General features: G+C 39.3%; 2 protein-coding genes across 4 annotated transcripts; both read right to left on the bottom strand.

Annotated features, from left to right (window-relative positions):
• Nucleotides 1-2,068: 2,068 nt before the first annotated feature.
• Nucleotides 2,069-11,247, bottom strand: LOC127766955 (uncharacterized). Of its 3 annotated transcripts, none has more exons than XM_052292137.1 (22): nt 10,964-11,235; nt 9,898-10,152; nt 9,703-9,827; nt 9,565-9,609; nt 9,042-9,123; nt 8,514-8,582; nt 8,228-8,398; nt 8,075-8,140; nt 7,269-7,337; nt 7,071-7,139; nt 6,612-6,679; nt 6,083-6,364; nt 5,436-5,569; nt 5,158-5,252; nt 5,020-5,064; nt 4,850-4,909; nt 4,223-4,324; nt 4,066-4,117; nt 3,951-3,991; nt 3,744-3,808; nt 2,916-2,967; nt 2,069-2,650 (listed from the first exon to the last, which is right to left on the bottom strand). In XM_052292137.1, exons 1-22 carry the CDS (start codon nt 11,177-11,179, stop codon nt 2,579-2,581), a joined length of 2,235 nt encoding a protein of 744 aa, XP_052148097.1. In that variant the 5' UTR covers nt 11,180-11,235; the 3' UTR covers nt 2,069-2,578. The 3 variants fall into 3 exon arrangements, 2 of the variants coding, with proteins under 2 accessions (XP_052148097.1, XP_052148098.1); XM_052292138.1 differs by having other exon boundaries at nt 6,621-6,679; nt 10,964-11,231; XR_008016321.1 differs by lacking the exons at nt 2,069-2,650; nt 2,916-2,967; nt 3,744-3,808; nt 3,951-3,991; nt 4,066-4,117 and having other exon boundaries at nt 4,306-4,324; nt 4,850-4,939; nt 10,964-11,247.
• An 815-nt stretch (nt 11,248-12,062) lies between these two features.
• LOC127765059 (uncharacterized) lies at nt 12,063-18,301 on the bottom strand. Its single transcript, XM_052289859.1, has 2 exons — nt 16,372-18,301; nt 12,063-12,409 (listed from the first exon to the last, which is right to left on the bottom strand). Exons 1-2 carry the CDS (start codon nt 18,110-18,112, stop codon nt 12,345-12,347), a joined length of 1,806 nt encoding a protein of 601 aa, XP_052145819.1. The 5' UTR covers nt 18,113-18,301; the 3' UTR covers nt 12,063-12,344.
• Between the last annotated feature and the right edge of the window lie 196 nt (nt 18,302-18,497).

Raw genomic sequence — 18,497 nt, 5'->3', positions numbered from 1 at the left:
CCTTCTCATACCTTTTCATATGTGTAAAAGACACATTTGTCATTCTAATATCATCATATTTACATTAATGCCACCTATTACAATATTTTCTTTCCATACCTTGCCCCTCGCAGATCAACGGCTCACGTCGCCCCACCTCCTTGTACCTCGCAAACATCGTAAAATCCCTCTTATATGATAGGGAAAGAAATTCACTTCCTATTGACGGCGATTGAATTGTTTCTTAGGAGTACTAAATTCTTGAGAAATTTCTACTTACATTCAAAACGGCATTACTCTCTCTCTCTCTCTCTCTCTCTGAATAGGAGTATTAGGAGTAGGACAGTAGGAGTACTGATGAATGCGAATCATGCCTGGCTCGATGCTGGACTGATGATGATGAGTTTAGGTGTCGGGTTGAAAGACAATGATAGCCGCTAATTGCCGCTGGCCTGTACAATTCCCTGTTTTGATTACGAGATCTCTTTGTATTATTGTGCGGCTGACAGGAAGATCGATGCACGAGTGTATGGTCCTTCTGCCTTTGGGTTCTTGGCTACCATTTGTTTCACTTCATTCTTCCTACGGAGATCACGCGTGTCAGCACAGCTGTTCCAGCTCGCGCTCGGGAGGTTTTCGTCTGGTGATCTGGAAAGCTCACTGCCTAATTGATGTACTCGCAGTTTTCCTTTTTCTTTTTCTAATGCATTTTAAGGGACATATCGCGTATGGTCCTTCGTAATGGATCAAATGCTAATGCTAGAAGTAGCAGGAGTACTGGAGTAGTAAATCACAGCAACATGAGGTATGCTACTACAGTAAAAAAACATTAAGAGAGTGCTCCAATATAATGATTTCTTAACATAAATTTATTTTTGAATAAATGTGAGTTAAAACTGAACTTCAACAAGCGAACTCCAATGTTGGGCTTTGGGGAACCTTATCATGATGTGGAAACAGAGGTCCTGTCAGTGCAAACTGGACAATCGCAAGAGCCTTTTTCCCCGGTTATACCGGAGGAGCCACCCGGTGGCCATATGGATTTCCTGGCAGTAGTTACCATGCAGTCCTAGTAGCTACGGAGTACTGCATTTTGATCTCAATCCGGATTTCCTTCGGACAAACCTGAAAAGCCGTGAGTGCAAAGATTGCTTGTCAGGCACATACTGACCTGTCCTTCTCCGCTTTTTATCCTGAATTACACAGCATAGGCCCTAGGGTCAGACCACTGCAGGCCTACCTAGTTTTATCCCACCGTTACATTCTAAAGTGCAGATTTTCCATGCACAATTTTAACCATCCGTTTTATTTAAAATATTTTTTAAAAAATTAAAACATAGGTTACGTATAAAACACTATTTATATTTTATCATCTCATAATAATAAAAATACTAATTATAAAAAAATTCAAATAAGACAAATAATCAAAGTTGGACGCGTAAACTTATGGTTGCACTTAAAATGGGATAAAGGGAGTACTCCACTCCTAAGACTACGAATCTGGACAAAATTCTGCGCAGATTTGTAGTCATATGTCACATATCTTAAAATCCCTTATATTATGGGACGGAGAGAGTATTACGAGTAGGTTTTCACTTGTTTGCATGTACTCCTGGGCACTTGGCCAGGAAGGCAGGAACTCAGGATGCAATGCAGTCACGGACATGATGAGCTGATGAATCTAATGCCTTGCTGCTGGGTTGGACAGTGTTAGGTGTTGACGGTGAGGCTTGACCGCTTCCCCCATTTATAGTTGGTTCACACGGCCATCCAGCTTTCATAAGGCATCGCATTCATACAGGTCAGCTGGGGGCGTATTTAGTTCCAAAATAATTTTTTAAACTTCTAACTTTTCTATCCCATCAAAATTTTCCTACACACACAAACTTCTAACTTTTCCATCACATCATTCTAATTTCAATCAAACTTTCAGTTTTGATGTGAACTAAACACAGCCTGGGTGCAAATGGCACTCCAGCAAACCACAATGGTGAACGCTCGGCAGGTATATGCCATGACAATACCAGATGATAAAACGGCAAAATCTTTTGAAGAAAGGGCAAATTTAGCTATAATACTGACACTGTACTAATTAACAACATATAAACAATATATTCTGGTGGTCTATAAATACAATAATCCAGTCTCGCAGCTCATTGGTTCTATACTATATTGGCCAAGATTGGCATCCATGGCCATCTCAATTCTTAATGATAAGTGCGGCCCGAAATACTATATGGATACCGCAGTCTCTCATAACCACCTTACACTAGTCCCCCGAATAAATAAATATAATCCCAAGTAATTAAGTAGATCGAACAAATATACACAAACATACATAAACCCAAGCTGGCCATCATCGAGCAGCCTTTCTTGCTATGCATCTCAAAGAGCTCTCATCTCCTCAACAGTTCGATGCAGATTCCCAAGACGAATCCATGGCACCTCTCAGTTTTCCTCCCTTCCTAACAGTGCACCTCAAACACCTTGTTGGAATCCGATTAGCCAAGCCTCCAGGCATGAGCCAGTGCAGGCAAAACTTTTAGTCGCCTGAATACTGCTTGTACTAATAAAAAGAATCTGGCTCAACCTTAACATGTCAAGCATTGTCCACCTCCCTAGTGTCGATTATTTCTTCGTGACAGTACAGTATTTTTAGCTCTTCTTGTAGCTGAAAGTGATGATAGAGATCCATCATATATAATGATTATCAAATGTACATGGTGTCCATGTTAGGATTAAAATTGACTAACTTCATGGGTGCCATGTTTAATGTTCACTATTGTCCTATATATTTATAAAATAGGTTTTGCCCCCTCCCCCACAATTTGGCATTTTTAGTAAAGTACCATATGGTCTAAATAGAATGATCCTTATTGTAGGTGACCTCAGGTGTCAATACAGTGAAGAAAACTAAACAGACATGACTTACTGACCTGGACATGTTGCAGTTTTGTTGTGATCAGTTCGTCGGTTAATGAAATCATTCTGCAAGGTAGAAAGGTATGTTACTGCATTGATCATCAGGCAACCATTGGCATGAAAAATAGATGTTTTAATAACACGCGCCATTTTTTCTTTCACCAGGCCGGCGGAATAAATGCCGATCAATTTTTATTAAGATGGAAGGAGAGCCATGTTACGAACAACAACAGAGTTGTTGAGGCAACTTGCCCTGGTCGGTCATCCTACAGACTAAGGACCTGCACATTTTACAGCTCGCCGCGATTTACACCGGCGGCGCTAAAGTGAGCATCGTTATCTAGACTACTCCCACTGCCTTAAACACGTGAGTCTTGATTTGAGCATAAAACAGAGCATAAACATAATACTATGGCAGCTATATCCAATAGTTTGAGGTTTGCCAGTTTGGTTGAGTTGTGAATACAAGGCAATGTTTTGGTAGCTGGTAACATTGAATACCAGGTTGGAAATTCATCCAAAAGATTAAACTAATGGAGAACAATGAACTCTTCACAAATGCTTCAATCCATGCACCCCTCTCTAACGTGGAGGCTCCCTTTGGATTCACACATGTTGAGTTGCATATGACTTATGAGTTGCATGCACCAGCCAGCTTAATATAAAGCTTAAGTTGATGAGGAAAACTAAGAAATTCACTTGTACTTCAATGGTACAAGGTGGTGACCTGAGTCCGTGACGACTGGGAAAGCATGGTTATGGTAAGAGGAATGGGCATAAGCACCACGGATGTAAGGATGCAATTACCACCCCTAAATATCAGTTGCAAGTAACAAACCTACCTAGATTGCAATTCAAATATTTTGACAAGTAATGACCGTTCTCCCTCGGAAATAGACGTTTCAACCTGCCAAATGATTGTGAGCAAACTTTGAGTTAATGAACATTTGGTAGTAGTATTGAGAATTCTTTGTACAGACTATGTACAGACTAATAGAAAAGAATGATATGTGGGAAAATTTTTGACACCAAGCTAATAAGCTTCTTACCTCTGTATCACCATCCATATTACCAAGTCTATACTGTGTTGCTGGAGAAAACAAACGATTTAATCGTAAATAAAGGCGAAAAAAACTTTCAGCAAATACAGAGGAAAGTATTTACCGTCAGCTTTCTCATTCTGTTGCAAGCTACTTAGGAGGTTTGTGATGAGATCCTAAGTGAAGGAAATGGAGAATGTTTAGTTTGCCAAAAACTCAAAATACTGCAATTAATTATACTGCCCATACTTAGAGGTCACTAGATTAAGCTACTCCCATACTTGCTGAAATGTGGTCTGCTGTACAAGATTCCGTAGATGGGGAATCAGAACGGACGCAGATACTGAACCATTGCAGAGTTCCTTCCGCTGATGACTATTCGACTGCAGCATCGATGGGGGAAAAATGTTATCTATTGTGAACAATCTTAAAGCATGGAGAAGGCACAAGGGCAGTGGAAACTGTATAAGAACAAGAAGGCCATTGCAATTGCATGAGCTGCACTAGCCAGAGATATATAGTTCTGTAGCAAGTGTCACTGAAAAGAAAATACTAAAATGATATGTTAAAAGGGTTGAACCTTGGTTGCCTTTCTAAATCATCTAGTGGCTCAAAAATCGGAGATAAGTGTCTTAAATGATATGAAGAATATACTACTAGTATTTTCAGAAAACATTAAGATCCAGACAATGACATGACAATAGAAACAGAAGTACAGAACAATGCCCTTAATCAAACCCTAGTATTCAAAACTTGTAAGGTTTTATTCAGATGCAGGAAACATTTCACTAAGAAATTCCCAACCAGCATTCTCTCCAAGAAAAAAAAACAGTTTTTGTCTGAATATCAAATCACAGTAAGTAATTAGTTTCTACAAGTTGGTACATTATTGACATTGAAAAGCTTACCATTGGCTTAGCATCCACCGGCCAATGACCAACGCTGGCTGATTTTCTCAGTGAAGATCCCTGAGCAACTCAAGTCATGACACTTGATGGCTGGATGTGGGTTTTGAAGTAGTGTAGACTGTAGAGTACAACAGAGCTTTCAATAAAATGGATAGGGCACAAATTCTTACCTCCTGTAATTTGCATGAAATGCCGCTTGTTGGAACTTCCTGAACCTGTCAAGTAAGATTTTAATTAGTATCCCTTGTAGTGATCTTGCTCAGTCTGGAGCACAACCTATTGAAGTGTATGCTCAGAACGAAACCTACCTTTGCAAGATCCACATTCTCAGATGTCACTGAAAAACGTCCTTTTATCTCCACCACACTACGCTTAGACTTATCTCCCAAGGAGCCCACATAGCCTGCAAATAACAGGCAGATAATCATATACTGTCCTTCAGTTCATAACCACAGTGAATTCAAATGATCTAATTTATGTTACAAAAGTCTGTAAACCTTAAATGCGGTCATTTGCTATGTTAATAATATTAACACGTGACTGCTGTTTATCATGTGCATCCAAAAAAGTACTGGCTGTTTCCTACCTCCAGAAGACCGAATAGGAGCAGACAGACTATTTGCAGAAGCACGAGTAGGGAGTGCAAGAGGACCACTGAGATTTGTGGTTCTTTTTGTACAACTCTTTTGTTTATCAGATGCCAACTTAACTGCCGCTTCCCTGCAGCAAGGAATAACAATAACCAAAAGTGCTTTTAAAATGCAAATGCCTTTTTGAGCAATTTGTTTCAGCAAAAAAATTATGAAACCTCCTAACTTCATAACAGTACTCACAGGAAACTCAGGTATGCAAATGCCTTTTTGAGCAATTTGTTTCAGCAAAAAAATTATGAAACCTCCTAACTTCATAACAGTACTCACAGGAAACTCAGGTATACAAATTCAAGAAGAATAACTACTAATTTGTTTCTATAAAATCAATTATTGCATGACCTAAGTCAAACATTTAAGAACTAACGACACTTGAAAGCTCAAATATTAGCCGATTTTAAGGGGGGAAAAAGCATCTTAAACTGTACCGTTTCATTTCTGAGGCATATTCATATGTAATATTTCAAACAGGAAAGTCCAAAAAAAACATGCATTAAATTATTGGTATGCACAACATTGTAGCAGCCAAGTAATATTAAAATTGGAATAGGAAAAAAAAAACAGTGAAAATTGTTAGGCTTACCTATCAAAAATGCGACTGCTTTCAGTTATTGATTTATTATGTACACCAGAACACGGAATTGGGCCAGAGCAAGTCCTTTCTTTTTGTTTAACTTCACTACTACTGTTTTGTCCTTCAGAATCATGTTTTGATGTAGAGGGTAATGATTCGTTTTCTGACCCTTGTTTTCTATATCCATCAACTTTCCTTTCACTATCAGCATCACCAGGTTCAGAAACCAATCCTCTGCTTGTCTCATGCATATTCCCACCTGGACTTACTGCAGTGACACAAGTTTGTTCACTGAAATGTAACAAAAGAGTGGAACATTATGAACACACTACCAGTAACACAGAAAAGCATGCATCAAGGCTCACTGAATCTTTCGCTTGTTTTAATTTATAAGACCAAAATTTCACCCTACACCACATAAAATAAAACTTGAATCCTATATACTTCGATTGGTGATGTTGAGAATCACAAGCTAGGGAACAATATAGAACATCTATATCTTTTAAAGAAAACATTGCCACAAAAAAATATTGCATACTGATTCAACCTGAAGTGCTTTCCACTCAAAATTTTTGGTTGTCCAAAATGATTGCCAGAAAACGGCTCCTGCAAACAGAGCAATCATAAATGACTTGAAACGGAATCATATTTGGTACATAATTTTGTCTTACATACAAGAAATCAATAAGCTATGACAACATGGTGTGCAAATGTTTCTGCAGCACTCAGAATTAGCGAGAAACAATAACAGGATCAGAACATAAGCATCTTCCAGATTTAAACAGAAGCATTTGTGGCATTACAAATGACCCTGACTTTTCAAATTTGATAAACGGCAAGCTCTTTTCTGTGCTTTGAAGTTAAACATGTGTGATACTTCATCTATTTGACACACTAGATAAAGTTTTCACATGATCCCATCTAGCTACAGTTATTACCCTGTCTTACCAGAACGCAAGCCTACGTCTGAAACAAAATCAAGTCGAGAGCAGCTAACCTTATCAGCTTCATTTATTCTATCATTGTCAACATCTTCCTTTATTTCAGGTGGATCATCATCATGAATCTGCAAAAAGGTTGGAAATCTCACTTATAAGACTAAATTACAGTCATTTTACATCTTAGCAATGTAACAGAATGAATCAGAGAGCAATGTAGCATTTCGATATAGAACTAAAGAAACTGGTTGTTTTACCAATGATGCTTGAGCCTTTAAATCCTCAATATCGAAGTTCCATGCGCTTACGCCTCTTTGGTACTCACTCTATTAGATAATTCAGATGATAAGGAAACTATCATGTAAGTGAAATAAAAGTGCAAACATATCTATAATAAACCAAACTATGTTTATCATGAATATTAGTTTGTATGTGAAACAGAAGTGCAAAAATCATTAGGGTATTACGTCCATGGAGCTAACAAATGAAAGAAAAATAGAAGTTAGCTACTGCCTGTAAGGTGGACTAGCTAAAGTGATCTCTCGTACAAATCATTGCGTTGGCTGAAATGTGTCTTAGACATCATATTCTTAGCATAAATATAGTGACACCATAGCATACAAGTGATAAAAAAATTTAACGTCATTTTAATTTTTAAATTAAAAAAGCATCAAACATTAGTCTAATATGCTGGGATCTTAAATCATTCTGTGCTAGTCCTTGTTCAACCAATAACATATCCATGCATGAAAGTAATACCACAGTTCTAACTTCATTTTGCAAGGGCTGGGATTTGTGTTACTGCAAATTGACCCTGGCCCTCTACAAATTTGTTTTTAAGCTGCATCTACTGACCAAAATCATTAAGACTGGTATGGTCAGTGATAATAAATTAAAAACAAAGCAGAAGATTAGCCTGTAAAATGAATATATATAATACCACCATAAAGCCTATTTCAGAAGTTTGTGGGTAAAATAAACTAGCTAGCATATTTTCATGAACTCAAATGAAAGAACAGCACAAAACAAAGTGGAACTTAAAAGAAACATCAAAATCACAAACCATAGAAAGTGCCTCCTGTTCAGAAGAAGGCATTTTCTTCAAAGCTAATTGTGCTGCATCTTTTAGCTGCAAATGCACAGGATAACAGGAATTAATTAAGGCATAATGTTTCCATCATTAAGTAAAAACAAAAGGAAAGTAAACTAGCAAAACCTGGAGCGCTTTTACACGATCCCACAGAGGGGGCAAATCAGTTAAAATACTCTTAACAGTCAGCTCTGGAGGTTTTGCGTTCTTGAAAAATGAGTGCTTTAGTAACTTTTCAGCCGTTGGCCTCTTTGTTTGATCTTTGACCAGGCACATTGCAACCATTTCCTTGAAAGACTGATTACAACTGAAAAGCCTTCATTAGGAGGTAAACATTGAGGCTAAAACAAGCAGATACTGCCATAAAACATAGACTCGCTAGCCAAGAATTAGCTGAAAGGACTAGTACTACCTTTGAGAATCTTTTATCACGGTCATAGTCAAGGCCTGGTGGTGCATTTTGAAGGGTCATGAGAAGAACCTACAGACCACATAAACATCCTCAGATTCTGGCAAAACATAAACATCCTCAGTTCAGCAGAAAGTTTGTATTTGTAGGATCCTAAACCCAAGATTGTTTTCTATGAACAAGAAAGTTCTACAGGCATATTGCTAACTGCATGGATAACGCTGTTCATCGGCAGTAACTTTAAAGTCCGAACAAGTAGTTTCACGAGAAGAATGTATGTGCATGTAGTATATGGGATTGTATACAAATGACAGAACATGTATTGCAAGTGCAAAGTACATATGTTTTCTAGCCCAACATGACATACAAAAATCACAAAAACATCATCCCTGGCAGCAAACACTAACCATGTGAAAATTTGAATATAAGACACATAGATATTTGGCTGACCATGCACTTGTTAATTAGACTGTCACTCTTTTTCTTTTAATAAAAAGGTTTCAATTTGCAGAAGATAAAATAATTCATTGCCTTCATGGGAGGATACTTCGAGAAGGGAGCATGGCCATGTGCTAGCTCCAGTGCAGTTATTCCAAAAGACCATATGTCAGCTCTGTACAAGGACAAATAGTTGTGAGCGCACTGTGCACCTCAACAGTACAATAGCAACCAAGTAAAATATAAAGACATATATAGTAGAAAATACAGAATGTTTGAACACAAGCAGCACTGCAGTTACATGTTGAGTGCAACGACAGAAGAAAGAAAGAATGTTTTAGTTATCTGCCAATGGTTCACTGAAGCATTTGATACCAAAATATACCTTATTCCCAGTATTTTTATGGTAGTTAGAGTTCTTACCCTTAAGGAAATTTTAAATAACCAAATTAAGTTGGTAAACAAATGGTTTGAAGCATATTTCCTGGTAAAATATTTTAAGAAACACAATTTTATCTAAATATTGAAATTAATATCTAAATATTGAAATTAACTTTTTCAAAATAACCAGGATACTGGTAGCTAATGGAACAAGGTTATGATATTACCAACGTACTTGAAATTATATCCTGCTCCAGGCTGGAGAACTTCTGGAGCCATCCTAAAGACCAAATGACAGCAGAAAACACGTTTAAAGGTTTGCAGAACACTTATTGTACATACAACAGAGAAAACGTAAGAAAACTCCAGTTACCAGCATGGTGTTCCCACGAATGTATTCCTGGATCTTTGTCTATCACCTCTATCAAACATACAAGCAGAGACACCAAAGTCCCCAAGTTTCACTATACCAGGACTGTCCATAAGGATATTACCCGCCTGTATAATATTACGCTGAGCAAAGCAACTGACAAAGTTAGCTAAAATGAATACTACTGTAGAAGCTAACCTTGACATCCCTATGGATATGTCCTTGCCGATGGAGGTACTCTAGAGCCTTAAGTGTTTCCTTTAGGATAGAGGCGATAACAGGCTCCTCAAAACCATCAGGATATGCAACCTTCATCAGGTGTAAACATGAACCCTCTGACATGAATGGCATTATCACCCAGAGGTTATGATCCACAACAAATGAGCAGTAAGCCCTGATGACATTAGGGTGATCTATCAAGCTCATCGTTTGTGCCTCTTTTCTTATATCATCCTGGGTACAATATGTATATATACCACTATGAGATGCTAAATACATTATTGAACTTGGGGAGAGGATCATTAAGAGACCTCAAACATCAGCCTATAACAGTAAATGTATATAATTAATTTACTGCAGGTAATATTCATGAATCCTACTACTTAGCATTAAGATAGAAAGAAAAATAGACGCATTCATGATCCAATGCAACAAAGGTGAAAAGTACTACAAGCAAACAAGCTATACCACAACGTCCTATACATCTAATTTACTGGATCAGTAACCCAAGACAACTGCATGTCATCCTATAAGCCGCAAATGCACTGCCCGGAAGAATTAAATGTAGGCCTTTGTGAAGTTAACCATCCACTATCTATGAAGTTTGCGTCAAAAACTATCTATGAAGTTAGGCCGAGGATGAATTAAAGTGCCCATGGATAAGGAACCCCACGTTGTCTCGATATAGCCACAAAACCTAATAAAAAGTAACCGACAAAATGAACAATACGAACGATCGAACTAAAAATTAGCTAAAATGAATAGCATAAGTGAGTGGAGCTAAATCCCGACTCCGCAAAGCACAGTTACCACAACCTAATTCTTAAGTTGGTACCACGTCAATACTGATCAATAGAATAAACAACTTTAATTGGATCAAATTGTCCCAACTTGACACAACACACACAGCTCAACTGCATCGAATCCTCCCCTGCACGACCGCATATCCCCCGATCAAAACAGCGATCACCACCGGAATCCCTAGGACACGAACGAGTGAGGGAGTTTCGATCGAGAGAGAGAGAGGGGGGGAGAGAAAGCTCACGAGGTTACTGTTGACACGATCGAGATCCAGGCACTTGACGGCGACGGTCCGGTTGGATGGCAGGAACACCGCCCGGTACACGACGGCGTTCGCGCCGTAGCCGACCTCCTCCAGAAGGCGGTAGTCGCCGGGCGAGGCGGTGAAGGCCGTCGGCACCGCCGCCGCGGCGGGCGACGACGACGCGGCCGTCCGCCGCACACTCCCGCTCCTCACCATGGTGGCCCCACCCCCCACGCTGAGCAGAGACCCCCCGCCGTGCCGCCCCCCACCTCCGGCGATCGCCGTCGGTCGTTGACTCGTGTCGCGCGTACGAGACCGCGGGTGGAGTGGTGACTGAAACGAGGAAGAGAAGAGAGAGACGATGGGGAGAAAAGGGTGGTGGATTTTGGGAAAGGGAGGAAGTAATTATTTTGGCGTGACGTGGCGGGCATGGGGCCCGAGAGGCGGGGGCCGTATGAGTGGGTGTGATTGGTGGATAGGCTATGACATGTGGACCCGAAGGCGTGGGTCCCGTTTGGCAGTGGGAGTGAAGAGATGGTGGCTGTGGGGTAGCGGAGTGACATGGGGCGGCAGATGCCGCCGACTGTCTGAGAGATCTCCGCCTCCCCATGTTGGTCTGTGACTAGGATCGTCTGCAGGGGCTTCCCTGTGGCTGATAACGTTTGTTGAGACAAACATGGCATATCCGGATGCACATCCTCTGCAGTGGGTTCACACATCAACGTCTGCTACTGTATCAGCAGTACTGCAGGCAATCCCCGCTAGGCATATCTATATCATTGGGTCAATTAGGTTTTTCAAGGAGTATACTTACTTTGTAATAGAGGTAGTAGTACAAGCTACATCCTTATCGAACCAGACTTGCTAACTATATGATGAAAGTTTCTCCTTTATGCATTCGTAGTAATATATTTTAAGGATATCTGTATCGTATAATTTATATCATTACGTTGTATCTTAGTATACTATTTTATCTCTGTGGTATGTTGGGAATAAGGTTCAAATAAAAGTTTATGTGTCTTTTCAAGTGTTAACCACCCCGTAGCATGTCTTCGTCATTTCTTTGTATGGTTGTACTGCATACATATGTATCCCCACTATTCATTTTTTTTTAGCAAAGGGCGATGCCCTCCATTTCCATTAAAGAAATGTAAAGATTCTTACAAGAAACAGAGTCTGAAAGACCAAAATAACATCATGCCTAAAGCACAAGCTAAAGTTTTCCTAAAGAAAGAACTCCAATTCTGCCACACAGAGCCAAACAGAAGATCAAACTACCTAGTAAGACAAAAGCCCATAATCGACTATCTCCAGTAAACGCCATCAGCCATTGAGCAGTCTTCTCTATCCAAGACGCCACCCAAATTGTGATTTAAAAACTTCATTTGCTATTTGCTTTAGCAGTTGTACTCCCCATTGCAACTTTCCTTGCCTTTCCTCCGAACTCTGCAAAATGGCCCAATCCAACATTAGAGAGCATGCATTATACAAGATATCAACAGGGCTATTTGGTAAAATATGATCAAAGCAGGCTTTATTTCTTGCTTTCCAAATAGCCCAGATAACAGCTGCCACACCCACTAACATCAATTGTTTTGTTATTTTATCACAAGTTTGAATCCAAGAGCTTAGCAAATGCTTCAGGTCTTTAATCTGTTTCAAGTTAAAAGCACATATCATTATGTTCCAAGTAAATCTAACTACAGGACATTCAAGGAACAGATGTTGTATAGTTTCTTTTTGTTCACAAAACTGACACAGATCATTCCCCTTCTTCCACCCCTTTTGATTAGATTGTCTTTGGTTAAAACATTTCCTTTAGTCAGTAACCACAGAAAAATCCTAACTTTCAGAGGAACCTTAATTTTCCATATTTTTTTGTATGATTCCCTCACCCCAGTTGATGTTTCCTAAAATTTCAAAGCCTTATAGAAAGATTTAACACTGAACATCCCATTTTTTGTCAGATTCCAAACAGTGACATCTTTTTGGTCACTCAAGACCAGCTCATCACAGGAGGTTTTGATCCTATTCCAGTCAACTAATCTATCACCCATCAAATTCCTTCGAAAGGTCATGCTAGCCCAACCTATCTCCTTCACCTTTGCCAAAGTCACAAACTGATTGTTTGTTATTCTATACAAGAGAGGAAATTGATCTGCCAAAGGTCTACCACCCAACCAGTTATCCTCTCAGAATAAGATGTTTTTACCATTTCCAGGTTTCTTTGTGCAGAATTTGAAAAAGATGTTTTTGACTTCCATTATCCCTTGCCAAAAGTGAGAGGCTCCTGCTTTTAATTTAGTGACAGACAGAATGTGTTTGGATAAATATTTTTCTCTGATCATCTGTTGCCACAAACCATCAGTATTCTCAAGATTCCAAATCCATTTCCCCAACAGAGCAATATTCATGAATTCCATGTCAAGGATCCCCAACCCACCAATCTCTCTAGGAGAGCAAACTGTGTGCCAATTAACCAGGTGATATTTTCTAATCCCCTGATCTTCCTGCCATAAAAATCTTCTTCTAAAAAAATCCATTTTTTCTCTAACCCCAATAGGAACTCTAAAAAAAGACAGCATGTAAAGTGGGGTGCTACTGAGGCAGGCATTAATCAGAGTCACCCTCCCCCCAATCAATTGGAAATTACCCTGCCAACATCCAACTTTTTTCTCAATTTTCCTTTCTGCCTGTTTCCAATCTTTATTCAGAAGTCTTTTTTGATCAATTGGGAAGCCCAAGTATCTCATAGGGAAGCTTCCAATATTGCAAGTAAAAATCTGACTATATACAGCTTGGTTTTGTGCTGTTTCTCCCAAACAGTAAACCTCACTTTTGTTAAAATTAATTTTAAGACCTGAAAGTTGCTCAAAAATGCAGAGCACTTTTTTTAAATTTCTTGCATATTCTAGGTTATCTTGGATCAAAAAAATTGTGTCATCAGCATATTGGAGGATTGCAATTCTGCTATCAACACCAGTCCCCAACCCCTGAATTAACTGTTCTCTCTCAGCCCTTTGTATCATAATTGTTAAAGCTTCAACAGCTAGGTTAAAGAGAGGTGGGGACAAAGGGTCTCCTTGCTTTACCCCTTTGTGAGTCTGAAAGTAGGGCCCAATTTGATCATTGACTTTTACTGCAACTTTACCTCCCCTTACTGTTTTCATAATCCAATCACACCAAATCTCAGGGAAAAGTTTTGCTTGAAGAATATGAAAAATGAGATCCCAGTTTATTTTATCGTAGGCTTTCTCAAAATCTACTTTGAATAAGATCCCTTTTTGTTTTTTCCTGTGCATTGTATTCAAAATTTCATGCATTATTAGTACTCCTTCCATAATATTCCTGTTTTTTATGAAGGCAGTCTGGTTTTGTGAAATCAAGTACTCAATTACTTTGCTTAATCTTAGCATGAGAATTTTTGTTATAATTTTGAAACTGACATTTAACAGACATATTGGTCTAAATTTTTGTATTTGCATTGCATCCTTTGTTTTTGGCACCAAAGTGATTACTCCATAATTTAGTCTTTCAATGTCAATGTTCCCTCTTTGAAAATCCTCAATTACCCTCATTAAGTCAGGAGAAATCAGGTCCCAAAAGTGTTCATAAAATTCTATAGGGAAACCATCAGGACCTGGAGCCCTATTTTTCTTCATATCTACCACAACAGCTTTCACTTCTTCTTTTGAAATTACTTTAATCAATTCATTTCTATCTTCTTCCCTTAGTTTAGAGAAATCCTCCATGTTCATTGAAATACTTGTAGATTGGCCACCACTCCCAAACAAGGTTTTATAAAAATTGGTAATAAAAGACATGAGCTGATGTTGACCTTCAATCACACCTTCCTCCTGAATCAATTTATGTATTTGTCCTTTCCTTCTCCTTCCATTAGCTTTTGCATGGTAGTATCTAGAGTTATTATCCCCCTCTAAAAATTCCTGGTCTTTACACCTCTGAAACCACTTTACTCTCTCTTCTCTAATGGTATACTTTAATTTTAGCTCCCAAACCCTTCTTTCCTCTCTATCAAGACAAGTCATCCCATTCATCTCGATTTTTTGTCTAACAAGTCAATTTGAGTTAAAATTTCAGCCTTTTCTCTTCTATATTTGCCTTCCCAATTTATGTTCCAGCCCTTAAGCCTCTTCCTGACAGCCCTCAGTTTCCCCTGCCAGACATCTAAACTGGACCCATTATCATTATAAGAAGACCAAACTTCACTGACAATCTTATCCAAATCCTCCCTCATGAACCAACTAATTTCAAATTTGAAAGGAGTATTCTTGCTGCAATTATTCTTCAGGACCACCAACAGAGGGTTATGATCTGAGAAAACTCTTTCTAGGCATTGGACTGTCAGCAGAGGATATTTTTGTTCAATCTCACTCGTTATCATGATTCTATCTAATTTTTCAAAAGTAGGATTTTCATGACAACTGCGTCAAGTAAATGTGCTTGGTCCCATGTCAATCTCTCTTAGGTTAGCTTGTTCAATAATGGCATTGAAAACAAAACTCCATCTGTTGCAACCCCCTGGTTTGTTTTTTTCATTCTCCCTTCTAATAATATTAAAGTCACCCCCCAAAATTAGAGGTTTTTTCTGTAAATTCAATTCTTGTGCAAGTTCTCTTAGGAATTCTTCTTTATGTTCTTTTTGTGCAGCACCATATACAACCATTAAATCCCACTCCTGTTTATCTTCCAAATTCTCCACGGTAGCTTTCAAGAAAAAGTGACCTTTTCTCACAGCCAGCATTTTAAATTTTTCTCCATCTAGACCCAAAAGAATCCCTCCAGACCTCCCAGAAGCTGGGATCCAATCCCAAATAAACTCCCTCCCTTGCCCTAAAGTTTTTAGAAAGTAGACAGAGAAATCTTGTTTCATTGTTTCTTGTAATCCAATAAAACCAACCTTGTGTTCTTTCATAATATCTCTCAGATGTTTCAGTTTTTCTGGATCCTTCATTCCTCTAATATTCCAAATAATACCTTTCATTTTTTCTTTTTTGGTTTTCTCCCAGGTTTCTGTTTAGTTGTCATAGGAGTGACCTTGACAATAGCAAGGTTTCCTCTATCAGCTCTTCTCTTTCCTTTATGTGATTGAGATAAAAAGGTTTCAGCAAAATCAAAATCAGACCACATATCATCAGAATCAGACTTATTCAGAATTTTAAAGACATCATCTATTTCACTACCATCTCCTTTTTTATTTTCAAGGCTGCCGTTATCACCAGTTTTTTGTTGTTCTTTAAGGAAAAGATTCACTCTTGCTTCCTCTAAATCATTAATCAGTTTTATATTAGAATCAACCGCATCAATCGAGCATCCAAGACTCACTCCTATGAGACTAGCTAAATTAGCTAAAGAGATATTTTTATCATGAGAAGATGAGTCCTGACCTCTGTTAACAAAGGCATTCTGAGCCTCTTTTCTCCCCATAGCTAGTTCCATAGTCTTCTTGTCTTCCCTATCTCTGAACCTTTTGCTTGCTCTTCTTTCCTCCTCTTGACTTCCCAATTCTTCTTCAAGCAACACAACTCCCAAGCTCTTAGCAAATGCATTTTCAGAATCTTGAGAGTCAAATAACTCCTCACTCTCCCCCAGCTGCACTTTCCCCTCTTCACCTTCTCCTTCTATATCACCCTCACTACTAGCAACCAGCTGACTCCTTTGCACCCCTTTGGCTGTTGATACCTCCTGAGAAACCATCTTATCATCATCTTTCAGAATCAGAAGAGCAGTTTGATTTTCATCACACCCCTTATCTGCATTGAGATGTCCCTTTATATCCTCTTCTTGCAAGGCCAAAGCCAACTGACTGTCTTGCAGGATCTGAATGGCTTTGATTCTGTCTTCTTCAACCAACCTATGAACTGATTCCATCTGAGCCTGACTACAATCTCCTTTCTGTTGAGCCCCAACCACATGTTGAGTCAATTCTTTCATCTCTTCCACTTGTTTACCTTTGGTGAGCACCTTCTGTTCTTCCTTCTCTTCAACTCTTATAGTAGTTTCCTGTTGCTTATCAAGTTGTTGTCCCTTAAGCCATCCCATTTCTACTACTGATTCCAGATTAAAGCAAGCTTCATACAACAGGGCTTCAGGTGTAGATAGGATCAATTTTAATGGGAATTGTTTGACGTCCATCATTCCAACCTTCATTCTGACAATGTCTTTTGCAGCTAACATTGGCATATCCACTTCCATGACAACTCCCAGATTGGATCCCACCTCAAAGAGAGCCTGATACCCCTTCATTTCATCAGGCAGACCTTCTATTACCACCCACACCACATGCATCTTCCCTATGGCTGCAGATTCACTAGTCCATTCAGAGACATTGACTTCCACCTTTGTTCCTTTCACATTGAAATGATCAAAGTTTGATAATTCAGACAGTCTTAACTTGTTTGGGAATCTAATCTGGAAAGTACCATTTGTCTGCTTCTTGGCCCTCCATTCCCAGTTCCATCTGAATTGTTGTTTGAACCCCTCTTCCAACTCAGTTTCAGTGAGACCCTCCCCATAGATAATCTTGACCATGGCCATGGGATTTATATGTTCTCTAGGTGGGGCAGACTTGACATTTTGAATCAGGATACATCCAAGTCCAGGAGCTCCATAGCCAACCAACTTAGCAACTGGTCTAGGTTGTTTATCATATAGGCAATCTTCAGTTTTGTGTGTAGGCTTGGAGCAATTGGTACAGAAAATTCTAGCATGGCGGTCCCTAGCTAGGTGATCTTTCTCTTTGCATCTAAGACAAACAAGCTTCTGATTAGTAGGCATACCAGCAGGCGTGGAGCCAGAGTTGGGAAGGTCCCCCTTCTGCTGCTCTGTGTGCACCTCTGTCTCTCCTTTCTGCCCTTGATCAATCTCCTTCAGCTTCACCGGGCGATACTGCAGTTCCTGCTTCTCCTGACCTTGTTGGGGGCCTTTTGAATCAGCCCCTTTGTCTCCCTCAGATCCTTCACCATGGAATCGCCTTGTGGGTTGAAATTGAGGAGGTTGATTTGGAGGATTTTGGAAACCATCCCATCTCCTCCCAGCACCACCTCCCCCATGACCACCCCACTGATTGTTGCGGAAATCTTGCCGTGGCTGATTCCGCCCTCGCCATCCACCACCCTGATTAGCCATCCTCCTCCCCTGAACAACCTTCGCAAACCGGCGAGAACCATCTTGACAAAAGGCATCTTGGTTTTTTTTTCACAATTTTGCAGCCCAATGATTGTCTTAGTACCTGTGCTAAGGACGAATTATCAAGTAAATATAGTAGTTATCATATGACATTCAAATACGAAAGATAATATACGCAATCGATAATCGTATTACATCTTGACTCTGAGACTAAGATAAAGAAAATCCCCTTGTAACCCATTTGTAACCCATTTACTTATGCCTATCTATATACTCGTGTTGCGCACCATCTTCACATGAAGGCCCTCATTGGTTGGCAATATCTCATTAATTATTAGCTCCTAACAAATAATTTGAAAGTAAAACTTTTATCTGTATGTGAGTA

This window comes from Oryza glaberrima, chromosome 3 (genome assembly GCF_000147395.1).
Source record: "Oryza glaberrima chromosome 3, OglaRS2, whole genome shotgun sequence".
Lineage (NCBI taxonomy): Eukaryota > Viridiplantae > Streptophyta > Magnoliopsida > Poales > Poaceae > Oryza > Oryza glaberrima.
This window is presented reverse-complemented; position numbering and strand designations above follow the sequence as displayed.